Genomic DNA, 24,877 nt, shown 5'->3' with positions numbered 1-24,877 from the left:
ACAATGATTAGCATACCCAAAAACATTGGAAGCAAAAAGTTAAAGGAGAATTCAAACATATTTCGATATTATCCGCAACCGTCCCAGAAATTAAAGGAAAAACAAACGAAGTTCTAGTATTTACCGTCACAATTTTCAGACTGTCCTGATGTTTTGTCCCTAAGAACTAGAACAGAGAGCAAAAAGAAAGAATTTTCCGCGATGAAGAGAGTAAAAAGTAAGAGTTGAAGGATGAAAGGAAAAGAATCGGAAGTGATCGGAAGCGAAATCGTTTCAATTAACTTTCCCTCTGAACAATAAAACACAGAGCGGTGGCGTCAATTCCCTAACTAAGTAGCTACCACTAGTACTGTATGTGTATGAAGAGAGAAACAGAGAGCAGGAGAGAAAGAGGCCTCAACAGGAGTGAAAGTGCAAAGCGTGTGGAAGGCGATGGTTGGTATGATTATGGTGGTGTTGATCGGAAGTTGACTCCTTTTCGATACGCCAACGGAGATGGAGAAAATCGTCGACGGAGCAGGGCAGCTTGAGGGGGCCATCGGTGTGGTAGCCGTAGACCTCGTGAGCTTTGTCGAGAAGACGCTTGAAGAGAGGGTGGTAAAGGTATGAGATGGGAATGACAAATCTCTGAGAAGAGGAACCACCTTGGTCCTCGTCTTCTAACCCCACTTGAACGGCCAAGAACCCTTTCTTCACCTTCATCTTCTTGTCTTCCTGCATGGTGTTTGTGTTTATGTGTGTGAGAGAGAGAGATTGAGTTAGTCGAAGTGGTAAAAGCATAGGAGGAAGGGATGATATATAGGCATGGAAAGGAGTGATTTTTACTTTGGGTATGAAGAAATGGTATTATGAAGAATGTACGATATACGGAAAGAGGGTGGTGGTGGGTGGGGCAGTGGGGAGTGGAGAATTACGTGTGATGGGGTTTGGAGAGAGTGGGTAGAGAGGTCAATGATAAGAAAAGTGAGGGAATAAATAAACAGCTCTTGGGGTGAGAATGGGACACACTTCACTTCAATTAATCATGAATGGGGAAGTGGGCTTTCTCAATGACACTTTTCTTGCTTTTCCTTTCATTGGTTTATGTTGTTTGTGGTTAAAATTTAACAAGATAACATACAATAAAATACTTATGTTACCTTGTGATAATCTATTCTTTCCTCTATAATCATCTTGTCATTTCTCTATTCAATTCCCTATTTTATCTTCTTCTGAAATTATATGTTTTATTGTAAAGATATGACTAATAACATTAACATATATTTATTCTTTATCATATTCAAAGACTTGTATATTAAGAAAATACTAGTAGAGTAACACCAAATCTATATACACCTTTGTTGTTATACTGTCAATAGCTTAATGCTATCATAATAATTCATTACATCCCCATCATTCAACTTATACTTTCATAATCCATAGAAATTATACTTAAAAATTCAGTTCATCTTTTTTAACTATAGTTTGCTCCTTTAAAATTCATAAACAACATGAAAAACATTAAGAAATTTTAACTTACTACACAACTGTTAATCATGAAGAACTTAGAAAAAAAAATTAAGAATAGTAGTTATTTAAAAAATGACACTCAATTATTTTATTGGTCAAAAGTTTAATTATAAACAGATTTTATGTTAATTGAGTTTTATTTTTAGAAAAAAACTATCATTTCTTTAAAAACTTTTTTCTCTAAAATATTATTTGTTTTCTCTCTAACTTTTTAAGTTTGACTCTCATCTATCTATGAATTAAAGACTATAAATGGATTTACAACAAAGAGATATACATTTTTAATCAACTAGAATCTTAAATTGTTAAACTCATCTTTCGTTATTTTTCTGAGTTTCTTTTAGTAAATCAGATGCATGTAAGAGTTATTGAGCTTGCATGTGTCATTGAGGGTATGTTAAAACTTGTTGATTTGAGTGTTTTGTGTGCCAATATTTCTTGTGTGAGTAGAGGTCTTTAGGAGCAATTAGAAAGGGAGAGGAGTGGATTGGATGTCAAAACATGGTGTTGGCAGAGAGAGCGCACTTGGTGGAACTACATCTTGTTAAAAAGAACAATTACTACAAGAGATGAGGACAATTAGCTAACAAAATTAATATCATAATTGCATATACTAATACAATTATAATAACACAATATTATGAATTAAAGTATAAGCTCATAACACTCCTATACTTAAATCAAATTCACTATACAATAACACATTGTTAATCAAAACTTCAATCCAGACAAACCATGCCACCACCACCAATCATTATTGCCATATGTCATCTTCCAAACTCCAGTACACACGATTTGTTCAGTAAAACAAGGTCTAGTCACCAAAGTAGGACTTCAAATTCACCAAAATAGGGCCTGCTCACCAAAGCAAGTCTTGCTTGTTCACTCACTAAATCAAGGCCTACTCACCAAATAGGACTTTCCTGATCACCAAAACAGGGCTCGCTCACCAAAGTAGGACTTCCTCGCATCACAGCTGGTGAGTACGTAAGACGACGTATGATCCATTGTCGCAACACAATAAACACAACAAAATGGCTTATTACACAAACATCATGGAAAAACGACCACAACACCTCATACATCAAACTACATGTTTGAGAAACACCACAACACATCACAGAAAAACACATCAAATAACTCGACAATCACTCAAAACAACTTGACACTCATTCAAAACAACCTATCAATCACATTCAATATCTCGACACATGTAAAGCATATCTTGACAACTTCATACAACAACATGGCCATAATAAAAAATAGTCATGACAACACGCCCAACAACATAGCAACAGTCTGAAAACACACCCAATAGCAAGGCAAGTTAATTTAAAGCCTGCAACAACAAACTAAACTTAAAACAGAAACAACAATATGAATTTTAAAATAGAAATAACAACCTGAATTTCAAACAGAAACAATAAACTAAATTTCAAACTAAAACAAATTGAATTTTTCAAACAGAAACAACAAAGTGAATTTCCAACAAAAACAACAAATTGAATTTCAAATGGCAACCACAACTACATACCAAATTTAAAACAACAACATCATACCAAATTTAAAACAACAATAGTCAATTACTAAACCAAACCAACATTTATATAATTTACATATTTAACAAATGTCAAAACCATGACTAGGTTAAAAAAACACAAAATTCGTCAATTTCCAAAAAGTATTTTATAAATTATAATAATACATTTTCCTTTTATATAATCTATAATTTTCTGATCCTTTGTTTGTTTGAAGTGGTTTACTATAGATTTTATGTGTGTTTATGGTAGATTTGTGATGCTTCATGAATTATAACATGGTTGTGAATATGAATGACGTATGTTGTGAAAGGAATTTCAAGGAAAAGCTTCTTATATAATGGTATCAATAGTGTATGTATTGATGTATGAATTTTGTATTAGGGGTTATCTTGATACTCTAACAATTATTCAATCTATAGTAGAAAATGGTGAGATATATGGTGAAAGGATCATAAGGTCCTAGTCTAGAGGCTTTACCTTGGCCTAAGACATTAACAGACTAACCTTGTGTGTGGTAGGGCTCAATGTTGGGTGTGCAAAGCTTCTAATATTAAAAGTTGAACGTATAAATAGAATTTCTATTAACAAGTTTCATAATCTTAAATTGCACCATCTCTCCAAAAATATTTCTTTAAGAACTCTCTACCATCTCATAAGCTTTATAATTTCTTGTTCATTTGTCTTAAGATCAGATATCGCCTAAGGGATCCTTAAGGCGAGATCTTCTACTTCATTCGATCAGATTCTACAAAAGAGGAAGGGAAGTTGTTCTAGAATCCTTAGAGTTGTTTGGGCATCTAACAGGTAAGGAAAGTTAAATACCTTGTTTTAAGTTTTGATGCCATGAGAATTTGTTCCTGCATGTTTAGTTGGTTTGAGATTGAAGGAACTGCTAAAATTGTTGGTTGAATTGTTGAGAAATCTATTTGTGTAGTATGGTTGTGATGCTTGTTTTTGTTTGAATTGGTGTTGAGTTGAAAGACAAAGGATTTGGCCATTTAAGCAAATTGGTATGCATTTTGACACTGAAACTTGTTTTTAAACCAATCACTGAGTCAAGAATATCAATTTGATCATTTGAATAGGTCCTTGGTTCCCCAAATCATAGTTTTGAATGTGCAAATTTTTTATATGGCGTTGAGCATAGCTGGTGTGGCACTAAGCGCAGCTTGGCTGTGCAAGTCTAGAAGCAATTTTGGTCCAGACTGTTAAGCGCTCACTCTTATCGTTGAACGGCCAATTTTATGAATGGTCTCGTGTTAGCGGTGAAAGAATATCGTTGAGTGCCACTTTCCACTACAAGTCTGGAACATTTTTCATCATGATTTGCTGAGCGACAAGTTGGTCTTGCTAAGCGAGACATTTTGCGAGAGTTGTGGCACTGAGCGCCAGAACTAGCATTTAATGCTCCATCTTGCAAGGGGTTTTGCACTAAGCATCACTTTGAGCATTAAAGTGGTTTTCTGTGATTTGTTTTATCCTTTGATAATTTGAAGTGGTTTATTTTAGATTTTATGAATGTTTATGGTGGATTTATGATGCTTCGTGGATTATAACATGGTTACGAGTATGAATGGTGTATGTTATGAAAAGAATTTCAAGGAGAAATTTCTTATAATGATATCAACAATGTATGCATTGATGTATAGATTCTGCATTAGGGGTTATCTTGACGCTATAATAACAAATAATTTGAAGTAGAGAAAGGTCGGGTATGTGGTGAGAGGAGCAAAAGGTCCTAGTCTAAGGGCTTTACTTTAACCTAAGACATTAATAAACTAACCTTGTGTGTTGGGTGAAAATCATTGGCAATGGCTCTGTAGAGTAATAAAGGCCACCACAACTGCATAACCAACTAGAGTCCGACATCAATACATGTATTCGGATGGTCAAGTCAAAAATGAATGATTGTATGCCTTAGGATTGGTTGATATAACTTTATATATGTGTGAACATCTATATTTTGTTGTATGAATGTTATTTTTGTAAATTATCTTACCTTTCTATCTTTGTTTGTTTGTGTGTTTGTTTTCTTGTTTACAATTTTCATCTTAATGGTGTGAGCATATATGGATGTCTCTCTTGATTAGGTATAGGATGGTGATTGTGCTTAAGTATAAATTATGATGTTTGTTCCTTTGTCTTTATCTATTTTGAAAGAATTTATTATGCTTAGTAGCATAGGATCATTGTATATATATTTTGGTGTTATAGTTATACTTAAGGATATTGGTAATAACATTTTATATGATTTTTTTAGTTAACTATCTTCGATATTGAATGTGTGATTATTTTTATAGTAGTTCAACACTATTAGAAATAGGATGTTACAAAAGTTATAGGGGGTAATCATTGTAATGGAAACGGACTCACTAAGTTTATACTCCTTTGGTATATTGTTTGCATTGTTTGGGAGCTTCCTGTTACGGTGAAACCTCTTGTGATGGTATGAACGTTTCCCTTCACCTAAGCGAGGTTAGACTACACCTAAACGTTTTTTATTTGGATTTTAGGTTGTGTAGGAGGTGGAGTGAATTGCTGAACCTGGACAGGCTGTTTAGAGTAAAGTCTAGAGATCTAGAGCACTATGTTGGGCTAATCCAACTATTCTGTACCTCAGTCTTGTCCTCCTCGCCCTTACCTCGACCATCATTGTCTCTTTGAATGAATCGAGCTAAGGCACTAGAGCAGATAAATTCTCTAATGAGATCCTTTAAATATCAACATTCTTTTGTTGTGTGTGTTATGCTCTGATGGTAGGAAAACTTCCTTACCGGGTCGATATTGGGGGGAGGCAGTCGAGGTTCCAAGACCTGGATTAGCTTCAAGTTGCATGTTTATTTGAGTATGGTATCATTATTGACATTCCATAAGGTGTATTGGTGGTACCAAGACGTGGCTCAATCATTGGTGTTAGCCTTTTTGTTTTCTCCTGTTTCTAGGACGTTGGGCTTTTTTGCTATCTTTAGCCTATTTTCTTTAATAGCCATGTATTTGGTTGCTCACTGCCTCAAGTCATCTAGTTTTTCCAACCTTTATATGAAAAGGGAGTTGGAGAAAGATTTGGGTTGAGGACCACATATTAAAGAATGCATGATCATGGACGAGGTAAGGTCTAGGATCATGGCCATTGTGGTGGTGAACTTTTCCATGAAGTGTCTGAGGGTCTCGTTCTCTCCCTGCTCAATGTACTTTAAGGCGGCTGATGTGGTGGGTACCGTCTTGTGATCAATTCACCTGGCTTTGAACATGGTACTTAAAGCGTCAAAAGAGTTCATTGAGTACAAGGGTATCATGTAGTATCAATCCAAGGTCGATCCATCAACAGTGGTAGGAAACAATCTATAGAACACCCTTTTATCCTGGGTAAAAATACTTACTTGTTTTAGATAGGCCTTTAGATGAAAGGTCGGGTCAATTGTTTCGTGATACTTGCGGATGTTGATGAGAATCCCCTTTGGGATGCTAATTTAGGCTATCTCTAGTATGAAGGAATGAAAGTTTTCAATATTAGGCGGGCACGGGTAGCCGACCCTAAGTTGGAAATTCAAGTGATGGGGGTGTGCCTGGGAAGTCTAACGTCCATCCCGGTTTACCCCGTCTACCGGGATGTCTAGTAGAGTTTTGAGACTTTGCTAACTTTCCATCTTGTCAAGGATTGTGGTGCCTTTGTGCATCACGGTCTTGTCTTGATTGGCGAGATCGAACACGAGTCTCCTTAGTCTTGTCCTAGGTTGATTTACTTCAAACTCTTCGGAATATGTGTCGAATAGATCGATTATGAGTCTTGCGAGAGTCTCACCGAGGTGACAGACTGCGATGTACCTGGGAGTTTTGATCCTCCTCTTGACGACTTTCCTAGCACATGAGGGTATGGCTTTTGTCATGATACTTTTGCTAGGATGACCCCTCACTTGCAAATGAGTGTCACGTCTAGACTACCGATTTAGTAGATTTCCTCTGAGGATGGGGATGTGGAGGGAGCTGCTCTTCTCTAGGCTAGTCATGTTTTGGTTCAATGAATGGAGGTTCGCTCAATGTTGGGTGTTCAAGGATTCAAGCTATTATTCGTAGAGGTTGCACAAGTTCTCAATATGTTATATTGGTGTCTATATGTAATTCTGAAGGTTTTCATTGGATTAGACTCTATCATGTGACAATTAGGCTTGGCACCGAATGGTAACTATGAAATAGTGAGGTGAGGGCAAAGTTTATTTGGGACCCATGTTAGGTGCCAAATGTTCTTACCAAAATCCGAAACATGGACCTTCAAATAGGTGACAAGATCTAAATGGATTAAGTAATCCTTATGTTGTCTCTTGAGGGCTGGGACATAAGGGAAAATTCACTTACAAAAAACTCTTTGATGCTCAAGTTAATAAGAGAGTTTTGATCTTTTTGAGTAAAAGAGAGTAGGTATGAGAGAGTGTGTATTTCCTAGTGAAATACCATATGTATTATATGATTTCTTGGCCCTATGACTCATGTGATAAAAAAACAGATAATATTATGTTGATATTAAACAATATGAATAAAATAACAACTTACCACATACATGATAATTAGAAGATTAATAATAATAATGTGATATTTTACCCGATATACCATATATTATGTACATTTATGATATTAAGGAATATCATAATCAAACTACCAACAAATATGTCTTAGAATATCTTTTAACCATTTTACATCAGTAAAGCTTAATGGATCTCTTTGAATCGCATCATTTAACATATTTTTTTAGGTCGGCAATGTATATTATTTAATAATTTTATTATTATATTTATATTTATTTATTTTCTTCTATTATTATTTTTTTATGGATACACTTAATTACTATATCAATTTTAATACTTGTTGATTTAACTTTCACTTTTTTTTTTTACATTGTTCAAATTAAAAAGTTAGCTTTCACTTTTTTTTTACATTGTTCAAATTAAAAAAATATTTAACAATATAAATTGAAGTAACAAATATTTCATTACATAGTAATTTATGAAAATTTGATTAATACAAGTTACATGAACTAGTTTACATATAAGAAATAATTGGTATAAAACTCAAACTTTTTATTTTTGAAAATTGAATATAATTCTCTTAAAAAAATAATTGATTATATAATGATTACTAAAAAATGATCCAAAAACCAAGTGACCGTGGTCATGCTGACAGAGTGAGGACCCTACGTAAATACCATCGTATCATATCATATCATATCATACTATCATAACTTTTCATCTTTTGCACTTTTTAATTATTGTGATCACCTTATTAATTTCATCACAGCCTATGGTGATTTGGTCGTGGTTATTGCTTATGCTCTTTGTCTCTTACCTTAACTTTCACTTTCTCTTTTCAAACAGACCACCATGCCAACATTATCTTTTTTCCTCTTCCTTCTTTTTTATAGGTTTTAAAAGTTCCACTTATGCTACTCTGACGTGTTAAATGAGATTAAGACAAAGATTAGGAGTAAGAAGACAAGAGGTTAATTGTCACAGAGCACATAATTATTATAATTACAAGGTGATTTTGAATATCATTTTGAGTTGTGTTTTCTTGTAACTTGAAAAAGCACGTCAATACCCAATACCAAGTTTTAAAAATTGTATGATTTGGATAAAGAAGGTTTGGCACATGATAAAAAGTTGTAGCACTAACTACCACCATTGCACAACACTCCACAGTTAAGGTCATAAGTCAAACATTGTCCTCTTCACCATTATCTGTACAGTACGGATGTCCGGCAATTTCTCTTTCATATTTAATCATCAACAATTTTTTATTATTTTTTTATTTTCTTGGTGTAGTTTATTTTACTAAAATAATGACTACATTAAATAATTTATTCCTAGGTTATGTTGCATATATACACACATTTTTTTTATTATTTCCTTTTGTTTGGTACTGATTGAGTTTATTGTGTTGGAGAGAGTTAGCACCAAATTAATATTTCTTGTTTGGCTAATGCTACAACACGCTATCACAAGCAACAACCTTTAGTCATAGTTTAGTTTATGAAATATAGCTAAACTCTTCAACTGTTACATAATTTGTAACCATCAGAGCAATATCTAATTCAAATGGAAAAATAAAAATATTGATTCTTATTTTGAGGTGAATGTGGTTACTGTGTTGTCCAATTCTTTATCTTGTGGATGTTTCTCCAAAAAATTACTTATATAATAAATGTTTTGATAGGTTATGAAAGGATTCTTCATATTTTATATGGATTATTCATATTTTGTATTAAAATTTTATTTTAATAAAACAATAAAAGTGGATTTCACTTTATGAAAATATAAAATTAAAATGTATGATGAGGTGAGTAAATATTTGTCTAAAATTAAAAAATATATATATATCAATGCTATTTTATTACAGATATAAAAAAAATATTTATATCAATATTAAAACTTAGAGAGAGCTGTAAGCCTTATTTGTGATAAGTACCTTTCTCCTAATTTAAACCACTTCCTTAATAAACAAGCATAATATTTGTGTGCATCAAAATTGATTTGAAATACTACAAAGTACAGTTCATTAATGAGGAATAGCTAAAATAACTGTTATTTAATATCAGCCCAATTAATTATTACAATTTTATATTCAGTTATTCACACAAACATAATAAATGAAGGAAGTAAAAAGCTGAGTGTGTCCAAAATTGAGAAAAAGGTTTCCTCAAGTAAATAAAAATGTTAATTATGATGGTAACCAAAAATTAAATTAAATAAATGTGATGAGATTCAAGAATTTGATAATGGCTAACACGTTATAGTATTTACTAAAAATTACAAATGGTATGAAAAAATATTTAAATAAATTTAGAGTTTTGTGTGCTTTAACCTCGAGCTAATCAAATGTAAATGTAAATTGTTCTTTCTTTACTGTCCATGTTTATAGTTATTTAATTTTCGAGTAAATTGAGAATGTTTAGGATAAAAAGTACAATCTAGAAAATTAAGACTATGTAAGATCTCAAAGCTATCAATTAACTTAGTGGAGAAATATTTGATAAAGTCGACAACTATTAGAAAAAAATAAAATTTTCAAAGTATACTCTTGTACATGATATTTATGTAATTAATCAAATAATAATAAATATTTAAAATTAATTATCATATTTAAACAACAACTAATTTATAATTAATGACAATTTGAGTAATTCTTATTATTTATGCAAGCAAATATTCATTAAAAAAATATAAGTAGATATCCACTCCAATATATTCACAAGATACACTACTTATTTATTATTTGTTGAATACACAAAACCCGATGAAGACAATCATTAAGGTTGTGTTAAGGGTGTGTTCAGGTGATTTGTGAGAGATGATTTGGGTGAGAGTAATTGAATGGATTTATGGAGATTTGAGAGTAATATTTTTGTTGTTTTTTTGAGTAGATTTGGAGGTAATTGAGAGTGGATTTGAAAGTAAAGTTTGCGAGAATTAGTGTAGGATTTGATTGATGTGACAAATTTAAAAATTTTGTTTAATTGGTAAAAATTAAAAATTACCAAAATGCCCTTAGTTATTAAAGTAATATAAAATGATTATTGTTAATGTTATATTTATTTGTAAAAATGTTTATAAAGAGTAAAAAATTAAAAATAATTATTAAAATTAATTTTTAAAATATAAAAAATTTATAATTTAGAGATTTTTCATAAAAATGTTTTAATTTTTCATATTAATCCTCGATAATTTGGAGGGAAGAAATCTTCTTATATGAAAATGTTATATTTCAAACCTATTCCTATAATTATTACTATTTTTATTTCTGAATACTGCATATTGATGTTTACTATGTTTGGTTTAATACCCAGTTTTGTCCCCAGTTTGGTTCGGAAATCTCAATTTAGTCCCTCGTTAGAAAAGTAATTGTAATGGATCCTTACTTGTACATTTGTGAGTCAAGTTAGTCCTTTCCGTTAAATATAAGCAAACGGCGTTAATGGGATGATGATGTGGCAATAGTTAGTGGTTAGGTGTCAAAACGCGATAGTGTACGTGCTTACGTGGTGTTGAATTAGAGAAGTTTAGGTTTTATTAGAAATTGAGTTTATTTTAATTGGGGATAAATTGGCAGCTGAACTCATATGAGAACGATGGGGTACCTTGCACCTGAACTCACACGAACGGGGAAACCCACCACCAGTTCTGATGTTTACGCTTTCAGAGTGTTGTTGGAGGTGGTGTGCAGGAGGAGGCCCATTGAGGTGAAGGCATTGCCGGAGGAGCTGGTGCTGGTGGACTGGGTCTGGGAGCGGTGGCGCATGGGGGCGCCGCTGGCGGTGGTGGACCCCAGGTTGGGTGGGGCGTTTGATGAGGTGGAAGTTTTGGTAGTGATTAAAGTGGGGTTGTACTGTTCCGCGGAGGCACCAGAGAAGAGGCCCAGCATGAGGCAGGTGGTGAGGTATTTGGAGAGGGAGGTGTAAAGGAAATCAGAATACTCTCATCTGTCAACTGAATTAAAGAGTAGATTTCATTGTGCGCCCAATTTTTGTTTCTAATTCTTAATAACACAACAATAAGGGATCAGAAATAAGAGTTTTTCAAATCAGAATAAAAAAATAACCGTAGTTTTCATTAGATGCATGCTTTATCGGGCCATGTAATTAACCAATCAAACAGATGAAGGCCTAAAACAATATATTAATACCACCCAACATGTTTGCATCATTTGGCTAAAAAAAATAGATAAACAATTGGTAAAATATAGCAACCAAAAACATTTTTTTTCACGGTTATCAAAATAGAGTAATCTATTAACCACAATCCAAATAAGGCCACTAACAAATCAAAACCCTCGTTTCCAATTCTGTAGGGCCACCTCCACCTCCAACTCATCCTCTTTCGTGGTCTCATACCTCGTCAACAACTGTGCCTTCTCCCAAGAAACCGCTCTCAAAGCTTCCTGCAATCTTCATTTTTCGAAACCCCAAAAGCCTGATTTTGTGCTCTCCTTCTTCCAAAACCACACATTCTTCAATTCTCATATATCTCATATCCTTGAAACCATCACGCTGGAAGCCACCCCAACCACGCACGCAATCAAATACTTTGGAACCGAATACCAAGCTTCTTCTTCATGGGAACCGAATATCAGGATGTTGTTCTTGGAAGAAGATTTTCGCAGAAACCTTCATCTTCTTCTCCATGCCACACATCTCCCTACTCTCCGTCGTCCTTTTCTCCACCTGCAAGATGTTTGTGTCCAATGGTGGTTGTAACAACACACATTCATCCTCTGCGGCCTTCTCCTCAACCCCAAGCCACCGTTGCTTCCATGGCGGATGAACACGTTTGACAGCGACGCCACGAACATCATAACTGCATCACCCCATGGACGGCCAGAAACACGGTTCTGCTAACCCAGTTTTGGCGACGGAGCTAGTATTTCAACTATGGGGAACCGGTTACTGGAACTGGAGCACAAAGGTGCCATCCATAGAACCGGATACGAAGCACGCAGACCCGAGGCTGATAGCTATATGGATTCGGTTACGTGAAGCATGTAACCGAATACACCTCCTTCGCAAATCCTTCCTAAGGCTGGAACCGAATACGCTTTACAATGGAACCGAATACATCAACATCTCTTCTGCTTCAAGCTTTCATCTTCTTCATCTGCTTGCCTCCTCATCATCAATCGCCTTCTTCATTGACGTCCAAACAACCCTGTCTTCGTCTTCACCGGGTGCAGAATCGAACATGTTTCAACGTTTTTTTATATTATGCATGCCTTTAAATGACCGTGGAATTAAAGAAATAGCACAGGGCATATAGGACTTTTCGGTATAAATCATCGCAAATCTTTGCAAAATTGCGAGATGCTAAAAATAGTACAATCCTCGCAAATCCCTGCTTTTACCTCCTTTTCATTCTTCACAAATCACACCAAGCGAACAACGTTTCTCACGCAAATCTATCATCGCTAATTCTCGTCTACAGGAAATCAGCGCAAGCGAACACACCATAAAAAAACAAATAAAAATGAAAACAAAAAACAAAAAACTATTATATATATATATATATATATATATATATATATATATATATATATATATATATATATATATATATATATATATATATACACACACACTAGACAATAAAAAATTATTGATAGTATTTTTTTATACTAGTTGAGTTTGTACATGACAAATAAAAGAATGTTTATGTACGAAGAAGGTAGAAAAGGAAAAATAAAAGTGTTGAAACAATGGGAAGTACAAATTGCACGTTTTGGTTCTTACTTTTACATGCATGCGTACTACAAATTCAAAGATGAAAATTGAAATCCAAGCAACCCCCGCTTTTTAAGTTAAATTTTACAAGTTTAGGTCTTAAAATTCGACTTAACATATTTTAAATAAGTTCTATTATTTTAAAAAAAAACATCTATCACAAAAAAATTATGCATTAACAATACTTTTATTGCTTAATAAACAACTTTTGATATAATAGAGCATATACATACTAATACTTTACTTTAAAACGTATATTAATAAGTTTTATAGAATTTGTGTTAGGATTTCAAGAGCACAATATGTAGTAGTATAATAGAATATAATAAGAAGGAAGATTGATAAATTATTGGTGAAAACATATATAACAGAAGAGTTTGGTTGAAAAGTAGGTATATAGTGTAAGGATGTTCGAGAATTCCAATCATGTTTGATTTGGTGGAATATATTGGAGAAATAAAAGTAATGTGATACGAGTCATTTTCGAGGACATGAAGTTGTTGGTGTGCAATGAAGGTGGACGTCCTCAAGATATGCTTTCTGCCATTTTTGCCGTTTCATACTTTCTTTCATCTTTCCCTCACCACAATATCTTTGCGCACTTCAACATTATCATATTAAAAAAATTTCAAGAATCTTACTCTTCTAAAACAATATTCATATTATTCTCATAGTTTTACATTATATATCTCGCATCAACTATAAATAATATAACATAATATTATTAGATATATTCTGTCATCCAAATAACTATTGAATTATTTATTAATGTCTAAACTATAATTGAAATATATATATATATATATATATATATATATATATATATATATATTCAATGTAATAAGTATGGTTTTATACCGACTAAAAATAAGCGAGTTCATAATATATAAGTGAGTACAAATATCATTTTACAAATCGATTTTGTAGAATTGAATTAGACTTAAAATTCATTTCTCAACATTTTACGGATATTTTTCAAATAAACACCACAAGAACATCAATAATAGACATTTCAATTTGACTGAATTCACAAGACTTACTTTAACCCACGTGGATTGTATTTAAAAATCTCATTAAACCAAAATACTTCCTATTGAAAAAATTTATAAGACCAAAATGTTAACAAAACTCTTGTGGGCTAGAATAAATCCATGGTTTTTTTATTAAACATGAAAAAAATATTACTTTTTAAAATATATTATTGCACTTTCAGTCCATATTCGTCTGTCTTAACATTTTGTTTAAGTTGACTTATCTTGACCTTTGTATGAACCGACCAATTATTTGATCTTCAACATAGACTACCAATTTTAATATTATATTCGGATCGACCTGTCTTGTTTTTGGGCCAAATTTACTTATCTCAATTTTCGGTCAAAACTAATTTATCTCAATCTTTAAATGAGACTGATCAATCTCAATCTTTAATGTGATCAATTTATTTGGATCTTCTAGTCAAACCTACCAACATTTAGATTAATTAAGCTTTTCTTCTTGTGGTGGCATTATCTAAAGCTGGGATTTCGACCCTTCATGCAAAATGTTCTTCCTTAATGCGTTGCTGAATCTTTTGAAAGTTGAATATGTAAAACTACAAATAATTAACGAATCAAAATTACAAAAGTTAAGAGTGTGATTGTCAACTAATTAACTAATTTTCCCTAGAGAAGTGGATAAAGTAGAGTGAACCCACCATTAATTAATTGCTTTATATATAATGATATAAAAATGAATAAAGAAAAATAGAAAATTTTTATTAAAATTAAGAAAAACTATTATCTTTTTTATATAACTGAAAATACCTTAACTGACCCTTAAAAGTAAAATATACGAAAGCAATGTTGAGTTAGTTACTCTTTAAATTACTTTTATGCGGGTTTAAAATTCTTTTGGAGAAGTTAAAGAAATTAATAATTTGCTTTGTTTTGATAAAATAGTTATGAAATTTTCTTCCTTTTTTTACATTATAATAAATGTATATAGATAAAAGAAATAAATATAGAGTGAAAGTTAATAATATAATTGGTGAAATAAGAATTAAGATAACGATTACCATCGTCAACACATTTGAGATGTTTTCTACTTCTCAAGTTGATGAATTTGTCATAATTTTATTTTAAAGAAAAAAAAAATCCCATTGAAAAGTATCAATTATAGGATATTTTTTGTGCTTTTTGTAAATGTTTTTAAAAAACATCTCCTTTACCATCTTTGTAAGTTTCTTAAAAAGCTTATTTAATTTATTCTATCCTTACAATTTTATTAGTCCTATCATCGAGCTTTGTTTTATTGGCTGGAGATTGAGAGGACGTATACCCTCACGACTTTATATATCTATTTTCTTGACTCTCATAAAGTGTTGATTCAAGATGGAAGGATTGCGTATATTAATATATATATATATATATATATATATATATATATATATATATATATATATATATATATATATATATATATATATTAAAGATTGAATTTTAATTTTAACTTAATTTTACAATAAAGTAGAATTTATATATATATATATATATATATTTTAAATTAACTTTATTATTAATCAATATAAAATTTTTAACAAAAAATTTAAATATAATATAATGTATTAAAAATTAAAATTTAATTTTAACTTAATTTTACAAAATTAATTTATAAAATAAGATTTACATTCAAAATATATATTTTAAATTAATTTTATTATGATTGATATAAAACTTTTATCATACTTCACACATAAAGATACTTCACACATAAAGAGATAATAAATTTTAAATTTAACTTAATTTTACAAAATTAATTTATAAATAATGTTTACACATATTTTATATTCGGAAAATTGATCATTAATAATGTGAAATTTTTATTATAACATAATTAGAAAAATGAAGTCAGTTTTATTATTGTAATTAGGTTCTAAAAATTTGTGAAGTTGGAACATTTATATCATTATGCAAACGCAACCTTATCAAAGTCAGCAAGCACATCCTCCTAAACCTAAATGGTGGAATAACTGGAAATGGGTAGGTCCTAATCACACACACCTAGCCTTTAAGCTTTATGTGTTGTGGCTTCTGACAAAAGGAAAGTGAGTCTGAGGTTGGATACCTGCGTCACCTTGCTTCTTCCTACGTTTGTCCTGTCTAGTTGTGCATCCCATTCCTCATAAAACCCACATGCATGACCTGACACTGCGCTCTCAACTTTCAATTTCTAGATTTCACCATCATTAAATAAATAAAAAAATATGCAGTATATAAATAATTATAAATATCATTTTATAAACTAGTTTTATAAAATTAAAATAGATTAAAGGTTATTATTTAAAATGACATAAAACGTATTTCAAGTCTACATATTATATATACATTGTAAATTTTATTATAAGTTGAATTAAATTCAAAATTAAATATGTAAAGTTGGATATGAAATTTTGATATATTTTGATTCTAAACTTCTTTTTATATAAAACTTTAATACATTTTAATTTCAAATTTTAAAAGTAAATAAACTTTTTATGCTAATTATGTTAAATTTATTTGATGTGTGAAAAATATTTTCAACTTACATGATGTTTCTGTATGGGTATGTGTAAGGTTGATAGATGTATCTTTCTGACGTAATCTACCTATTTTTCAATGTTTGAGTCGCCTACTCCGAACACTTTCATTCTTGACCTAGAGGTGAGATACCTGCAAAAGGTATTCTGACGTTCAAGTTAGGCGTGGTTTAGTGAATTGTTTATCACAATTGAATATTTTGGATCTAGTCGAACGTACCTGGCTTTTGACATTGACCTTATATTTATAAGTCATCTTATGGATCTTAAACTAGCACAGATCCAATAACATAAAAGCAAACTTACCTTTAGATTCGGTTAATTAGTTACTCATAAACAACTTATCAATATCTATAATCAGATATATTTGATTATTTTATCGTCTATTAGACTATTGGCCCAATAATAACTTAAACGCTGGCCCAATTATGGCCCAACATTGTTGATGTAGCGGATGGACCGAATGGTCCTGAGTGTTAATCGTTCAGTCTATACTATATACCATACATATGCCCCCAAATTTGAGTCAATCGTTCGACTTTAGCCAAGGTTAACTATAAGGACTTATATGAGCTTGAGAGAGGTCGTTCTCGTTGTATTGGGGAGCTTATTTTCAATGTGCTTTAAGTCATTGCTCTTCTCTGGTCCGAACGGCGTATTTTAGGCCGAGTGGTGACTAGTGGGAGTTCTTTTTAGAATTTTTTACCATGTTGAGCAGAGGCACTATAAAGTCGGACGACCAATCAAGCGAAATCACTTGTTATTTGATTGGATGTTTGAAGCCCAAAATGAGACATCTATATTAAGAGGTGTCTCTGGTGGGCTATAGGTGCTTTATTGTCTTATGAACTGTAAAATAGATAAGAAGGTGGCCGTAATAACATTAATAGGCACAATCACTAAGAAGGTTCCTCACCGATTGGTTTTAGACTAGGAATTCATTGAAAATGATCCTTAGGTTTCTTAGAGGAGAACGAGAGTTCACTGAGAACTTTTATCACCTAGGTTTGGACAAGGAGTTCTCAGAGAGCGTTCCTTGGGTTTTGCAGATGAGAGTGAAAGTTCACTCATTGCTCGGTTTAGGACCAGGGGTTCTCGGAGAGCGTTCCCTAGGTTTTGTGGACGAGAGTGAGAGTTCACGAAGAACGTTCCTCACCGCTGGGCTTAGGACTAGGGGTTTTTGGAGAACGTTCCCTGGGTTTTGTGGATGAGAGTGAGAGTTTAGGGAGAACGCTCCTCACTGCTCGGTTTAGAACCAAGGGTTCTCGGAGAGCATTCCTTGGGTTTTGTGGACGAGAGTGAGAGTTTATGGAAAACGTTCCTTACTGTTCGATTTAGGACCAGGGGTTCTCGGAGAGTGTTCCCTGGGTTTTATGGACGAGAGTGAGAGTTAACGGAGAACGTTCCTCACTGCTCGGTTTAGGACCAGGGGTTCTCGGAGAGCATTCCTTAGGTTTTGTGGACAAGAGTGAGAGTTCACGAAGAACATTCCTCACCGCTCGATTTAGGACTAGGGATTCTCAGAGAGCGTTTCGTAGGTTTTGTGAGATGACCCGAACGGTAAGCTTCTAATGCTCCTCTCTACTTTGTTAATCACCCAATTTCGATACATACTAAATATAGAATAATATATTCTTTTTTGTAGATAGTATAGCTATGTCTCTGTTGTGAAATAGAGAGCTCAAAAATAAAGTAAGGACATGAGTTCGGTATTTTCGGTAAGATAGTTCCACCACTTGCAATTTCATTTTGACAATATGGACAACTAAATTTGTTTTGCACCACGTCAAATCATTTTATTAGAGATTAAAAGTACTTTTTTAAAATAAATAAACATATTTGTGGGAAATTAAATTTTTCTTTAAAAAATTAATATAAGATTTTTTATAAATTAATTTATATAAAAGTTAATTATAGTTTTATATTTTTCAAAAAATTATTTATATTTTTTCTTAAAATAATTAAATAAAAAAATAGTTGATCAAAACAGTATTCAAAAATAGTGTCTCTTATATTCAACTCTTCGGTCCCATTTCATCACGGTCATTTTTGCTTTAAATTGAAAGCTGATAAAATCTTAGTCATTTAGTCATTTATTTTATTTTATTGATTTGATGAATATTATGAGAGAAGATTTACTCGAGACGTTAACGAGAGATGATTTTACTTCGCGTAAGATACTGATAACATCTTTAATCAAATCTTAATTAAAACAATAAGAATAAGTTTATGAGTGTTTTTTTTATATATTATTTAATTTTTTCATTTTTAATTGATGTGAATTTCCAACTGTCATCTCATTATCATTTCACATTGACTTTAAAAATATTTATAATATTATAAATATTGAATTTATCGACGAAGATCCATGTAATTATTAAAGAATATTAGTGAATGATATTGATATTTGATTTATAGATGGGAATTGTGTAATTGTGGATTAAATATTTGTTGATAATATTTGTCAACAAGGTTATCATAGTTGTTTTTTTGATAGATTTTGACCAACCGAATCATATAATCGATAATTAAGTGGAAGAATTTGAATGAGTTTTCAAGATTTAGAGGATATGTTTCTTTCTCCATTCCACGATTTCTCCATTCCACGAAGAACCATTCTTCAAGCTTATTTATAATTGACATTGTCATGTTTTTTTTAAGTTTATTTTTATTTCATTAATATTTTTATTATTATCTTTTTAAATAAATAACTGTTTATTTAATAATTTTAGAAAAGATAAATATTTTTTAGAAAATATAAGTATTTGAGTTTTATTTGTAAAATATTTTATAAATAAGTGGAAATTGAAGAATATATTATGGAATATTAGAAGATTAATATATATATATATATATATATATATATATATATATATATATATATATATATATGAATAGTTAGGTTTTATATCTCAACGCTAAGAGGGTGAATTGGTTTTTATTGAAAATACATTCTTTTATTAATTTTTGGAAAATTTTTAGCGCTTTTTTAAATACACAAGACAATAAGAAAATCATGCAGTAAAAGAGTCAAGGGGTAGAAAATAAACACAAGGATTTTTATACTGGTTCGGTCTCAATGCCTACATTTAGTCCCTTTTAATCAACCTGAGATTGAAAGACCTTCTAATATAAAGATTAAGTTATATAGCAAGACTTATAGAGACCCTCTCTCAATGTAATCTCCTCTCCAACTCCAAATCTAATATAGGAACATGTCGGTATCAGGACAACTGGTATCGTAAAGTCACGCAGCGGAATAAAATAAGCGGAAAGCGTGTTACGATCACAAATCAAGTTACGATAGTCTGTTTTTAGAAAATTTATTTTCTTAAAGAAATTTTATCAAATAGTTGATGTGCGGAAAATATAAAGAGTGTAGGGAGTAGAAAAATTCACACACAAAATTTTTATCCTGGTTCGAATCAAAAGATTCTATGTCCAGTTGTTAATCACTATAAAAAGTGATTAATGTTTTCACTAAAATTGGTTTTAACAGATTACAATAAAGTGAATGTAAATATAAAGATGAAACCTTCCTTCGACGAACGAACCGGAAGGGAGCTTCCTTCGACCAATGAACCGAAAGTGAACAACCTACACTTTCCTTCGACCAACGAATCAGAACAATGCAGAAAAAATCTTTATTCGACCAATGTACTGGAAGATAACAACTTTGCCAACTTGAAGAGAATCGCTCCGACCTTTTGTTTCCGGTTCCAATTATTCTCCCTTAGTTGTTATCCCCATATGTTACAAATCCTTGCTTCTTTTTCTCAAAAGAGATGAACTTCTTTTTGTCACCGGTCATGTGTCTTGAACATCCACTATCAAGGTACATCCACTATCAAGGTACCACAATGACTTCTTTGACTTTGTAGGTTCCTACAATACAAATTAAGCAAGAATTTAGGTCCCCAATCTCATTATGGGTCCTTGGGGTTAGTATATGCAAGCAAACATTATTTCACAACTTTGACCCATGCATATTTTCCATTTGGAATTCCAAAGTGTTTAATGTTGCATTTGTTTGATGTATGACCATGCTTCATGCAATAAAAATACCAAACATCATGCCCTTATTTTTCCCAAAAGTCCCTTTTTCAACCCAAACTCTACGAGTTATCTTAACTTTATACTTTTCATGATGATGCATGTTCTTACTACTATTATTGCTTCTTTCAAAGATAGTTTTAGCATATGAGTTAGGCTTGGATGCCTTTGCAAGTAGATTTTCAAGAATGACAATATCAAACATATGACTCTTACAAGATAAACATTCAATAGGTTGTTCATTTGCATTAGACTCAGACAGTTTAGTTTCTAGATTACTAACTTTATTTCTTAATACCACTTCTTCATCTAATGCTTTCTCATATTTAATTTGCAAATCGTTAAACTCATTTTTCAAAATTTTATGAGCAGCATCTAGTTTTTCAGATTCATTTAACAATGCAAGAAAGGCCTTTTGTAGATCAAATTGATCACTTGACTCAAAACTAGAATCACTTACTTGGCTTCCAACATTTTCTAAGTCTGCCATCAAACAAAGATTTGCTTCCTCATCTGATGCACTAGCGCTTGAAGAACTAGAAGCGTTTTCATCCCATGCTATGTAAGCTTTCTTCTTCTTGGGAAATGTTCTTTCTTTCTTTTCTTCACTTTTCTTGTTCTTAGGACAGTCAGTCTTCACGTGTCCTCTTTCTCCGCATCCATAGCACTTGACGCTTGATGGAGAACCTTGACTTTCTTTTCTTTCTCCATGGTACTTATCTTTTCCTTTTGCTCTCATGTTTTCCTCATCATCGGAATCATCATCTTCAATTTTTTTGGAACTTCTTCCCTTAGAAATTTCAGATTTGAAGGCAAACGTCTTTCTTTTGCCTTAATCCTCTTCTGCAGTTAATTTGTTCAACTCAAGATCGTGCTCACGAAGCTTTCCAAAGAGAATCGCCATTGACATCTGAGTGAGGTTTTGAGACTCTGAGATGGCAGTCACCTTTGGTTGCCAAGACGTGTCCAATGATTTTAATATTTTTACATTCAATTCATCAGTGTCAAAAGTCTTACCCAACCCTCTCAAGTGGTTCACAATGTGAGTGAAGCGCTTTTGAACATCTGAAATTGTTTCTCCAGGTTGCATTCTAAACATCTCATACTCCTGGATGAGCGTGTTCTTCCTTGCGTGCTTCACGTCATTTGTACCCTCATGTGTGACTCTGAGGACCTCCCACATCTCCTGTGCTGTCTTACAAACTAAAATTCTATAGAATTCATCAAGTACAACAGCAGATGAAATAATATTACGAGCCTTAATATCAAATTGGGCTCTTCTATTTTCCTCAACAGTTCAGTTAAAGTATGGCTTTTCTACTTCTACACCATCAACAATACTTTTTGGAATATAAGGACCATTTTGTATGGCTTCTCAGATGCCTTTGTCAACAGACCCCATAAATATTTCCATTATGACTTTCCAGAATGCATAGTTATCACTAGTAAAAAGTGGTGGTCTGTTGATGGAAGCACCTTCGGCATACACTTAAGTTTGATGACCGACCATTTTCAAAAAATTTGAAAGAATATCAAAGCAAGCTCTGATACCAATTATCAGTATCAGGACAACCGATATCGTAGAGTCACGCAACGAAATAAAATAAGCGGAAAGTGTGTTACGGTCACAAATCAAGTTAAGATAGTCCATTTTTAGAAAATTTATTATCTTAGAGAAATTTTATCGAACAGTTGATGTGCGAAAAATATAAAGAGTGTAGGGAGTAGAAAAATTCACACACAAAATTTTTATCCTGGTTCGGATCAAAAGATTCTACGTCCAGGTTTTAATCACTGTAAAAAGTGATTAACATTTTCACTAAAATTGGTTTTAACAGATTACAATAAAGTGAATTTAAATATAAAGACGAAACCTTCCTTCGACGAACGAACCGGAAGGGAGCTTCCTTCGTCCAACGAACTTGCAGCGAACAACCTACACTTTCCTTCGACTAACGAATTGGAACAGTGCAAAAACAATCTTCCTTCGACCAGTGAACTAGAAGATAACAGGTTTGCCAACTTGAAGAGAATCGCTCCGACCTTTGACACACAAAGCGTGAGCTTCTCCTATTCACAAGACCAGACAATGTAATGAACTAGCTTTTTGGAATTTCCTCAGATTACATTGTACTCTCAAAAATCTCAAGTTAACCCTCTAAGGGTTTTAAAACAACTATATATAGCCAACTGGTCTGATTTTGAAAAGACACATTACAACTGCCAGTGATAATCGATTATTGTTAGTGATAATCGATTATTCAAGTCGGTTATAAGATTTTTCAAAAAAGTGATAATCGATTATCCTCAGGAACAATCGATTATTTGAGGGACTTGGGCAGTTCTCATTAGGACCAGTGATAATCGATTATTTAAAGTAATAATCGATTATTCCAGAGCGAAATGGTTTTTCAAGAAAGCTCATGATAATCGATTATTCCATCACATAATCGATTATATGTGTAACTATATTAAAGATACGAGATTTCTAAATTTTACATGTTTAAAATCTTTCCTAATACATTTGTAACATAGTACTGATTTGGAAGGAATACACCTTAGAGTGCGGATGATTGATCAACCAATGAAAGTATCAAGCAATCCTTAAAGAATCCTTCATATCTGCAAAACTTTCGTTTCTTGATTCTTGGAGAAACAACACACCTGCAAAATCTTATCTCGACTCTCTTATATCAGATATTAAAGATTGAATGCTCAAAAGTTATCAATGCAGAGTGTTATGCATCAATATATAGATTTTCTCATGTTTGACGCTTTTTAATCGATTACAAAATTAATGTAATCGGTTACGCATTTAAAAGTGATATACTAGAGTCACATCAAAATAGATTTAACTGATTACGAAATTAATGTAATCGATTACACACTTATTGAAAGTCAAAACATTTCAAAATATGACTGTTATGACAGTTAAGACTTAACATGAAAACAATTTTCAATGTGTACCATATTTAACTGATTAAGGAAATTGTGTAATCGTTAAATATTACACTTAAGCATTTTTTGAAAACTTTTTCTACTAAAAATTCATAACTGCACTCAGCAAACAGGTGTTAGCAAAGGCACGAGTTTTAATCGATTATACATATAATGTAATCGGTTAAAACTTGTAGTTTGCCACAATAAAGCATTAGTTGATATCTGATAAACTTTATTGATTATATACACACTGTAATCGATTATTTCATATAGATATGTTTTGTGCAAGTAGTTTTGACACTTAAAAACATGAATATGCATACTACAGATATAAACACATGTATAACCATAGTAAGTATGCAAACCAAACAGTTCAAGCACAAACAAACATATAAATGCAGCTATGCATATTAAAAAACGTTTCAGTTGTTGTGCAAGAAACATATAGAAATATTTCTATTGTTGTCATCATAAAAAACACACAAGGATTAGGTTTAGCTTTCACATTGCCCCCTATCAACAATCTCCCCCTTTTTCGATGATGTACAACCAGAAACTATTTTCCCAGTTTATTTCCAATGTTATTTCCTATTTCTCCCCCTTTGGGCATTATAAAAAAAGATATGAAATAACAGGAATAAAAGTACATACAGAGATACATCAATATGTATTTTACATATTAATGGTAGAAATTGATGCTCCCCCTATCATTATGCAGTAGCTCTTTTCAAACACTCCCAATGCAAAACTTAGTTTAGTAACAGAGCTAACAAAAACAGTTAACATTGTATAGTCCAATCAAAGTAACGGATCATGAAAATGCAGAACTTATTTCAAGCATGTAACATGTATATTGACATGTACTATCAGAGTAAAAGTAATGATTAACTTTTGTGTGTAATATTCAGAATACTCAAAATTGATTAACAGCGGATATGAAGTAATGAGTATTAGAATGCATGAAATCATATAACTTCAGAATTGACAATTCAGCAGTACGAAAATCAAACCACATTCTTATGT

General features: G+C 32.2%; 1 protein-coding gene and 1 pseudogene across 1 annotated transcript; one reads left to right on the top strand and one right to left on the bottom strand.

Annotated features, from left to right (window-relative positions):
• Nucleotides 1-396: 396 nt before the first annotated feature.
• On the bottom strand, nt 397-720 carry LOC124833547 (auxin-induced protein 6B-like). The gene has a single exon (XM_047308057.1). It carries the CDS (start codon nt 718-720, stop codon nt 397-399), a length of 324 nt encoding a protein of 107 aa, XP_047164013.1.
• Nucleotides 721-11,166: 10,446 nt separating this feature from the next.
• LOC148203640 (L-type lectin-domain containing receptor kinase S.4 pseudogene) lies at nt 11,167-11,496 on the top strand (annotated as a pseudogene).
• Nucleotides 11,497-24,877: the final 13,381 nt, after the last annotated feature.

The sequence above is a fragment of the Vigna umbellata genome, chromosome 2 (genome assembly GCF_029865625.1).
Source record: "Vigna umbellata cultivar VRB3 chromosome 2, Vumbellata_1.0, whole genome shotgun sequence".
Classification (NCBI taxonomy): Eukaryota; Viridiplantae; Streptophyta; class Magnoliopsida; order Fabales; family Fabaceae; genus Vigna; species Vigna umbellata.
The sequence above is the reverse complement of the archived record's forward strand: the minus strand, read 5'-3'. Positions and strand labels throughout refer to the sequence as shown.

Excerpts from the sequence above, each read along its gene's own strand:
- LOC124833547 (XM_047308057.1), bottom strand. The coding sequence starts at position 720 with ATGCAGGAAGACAAGAAGATGAAGGTGAAGAAAGGGTTCTTGGCCGTT.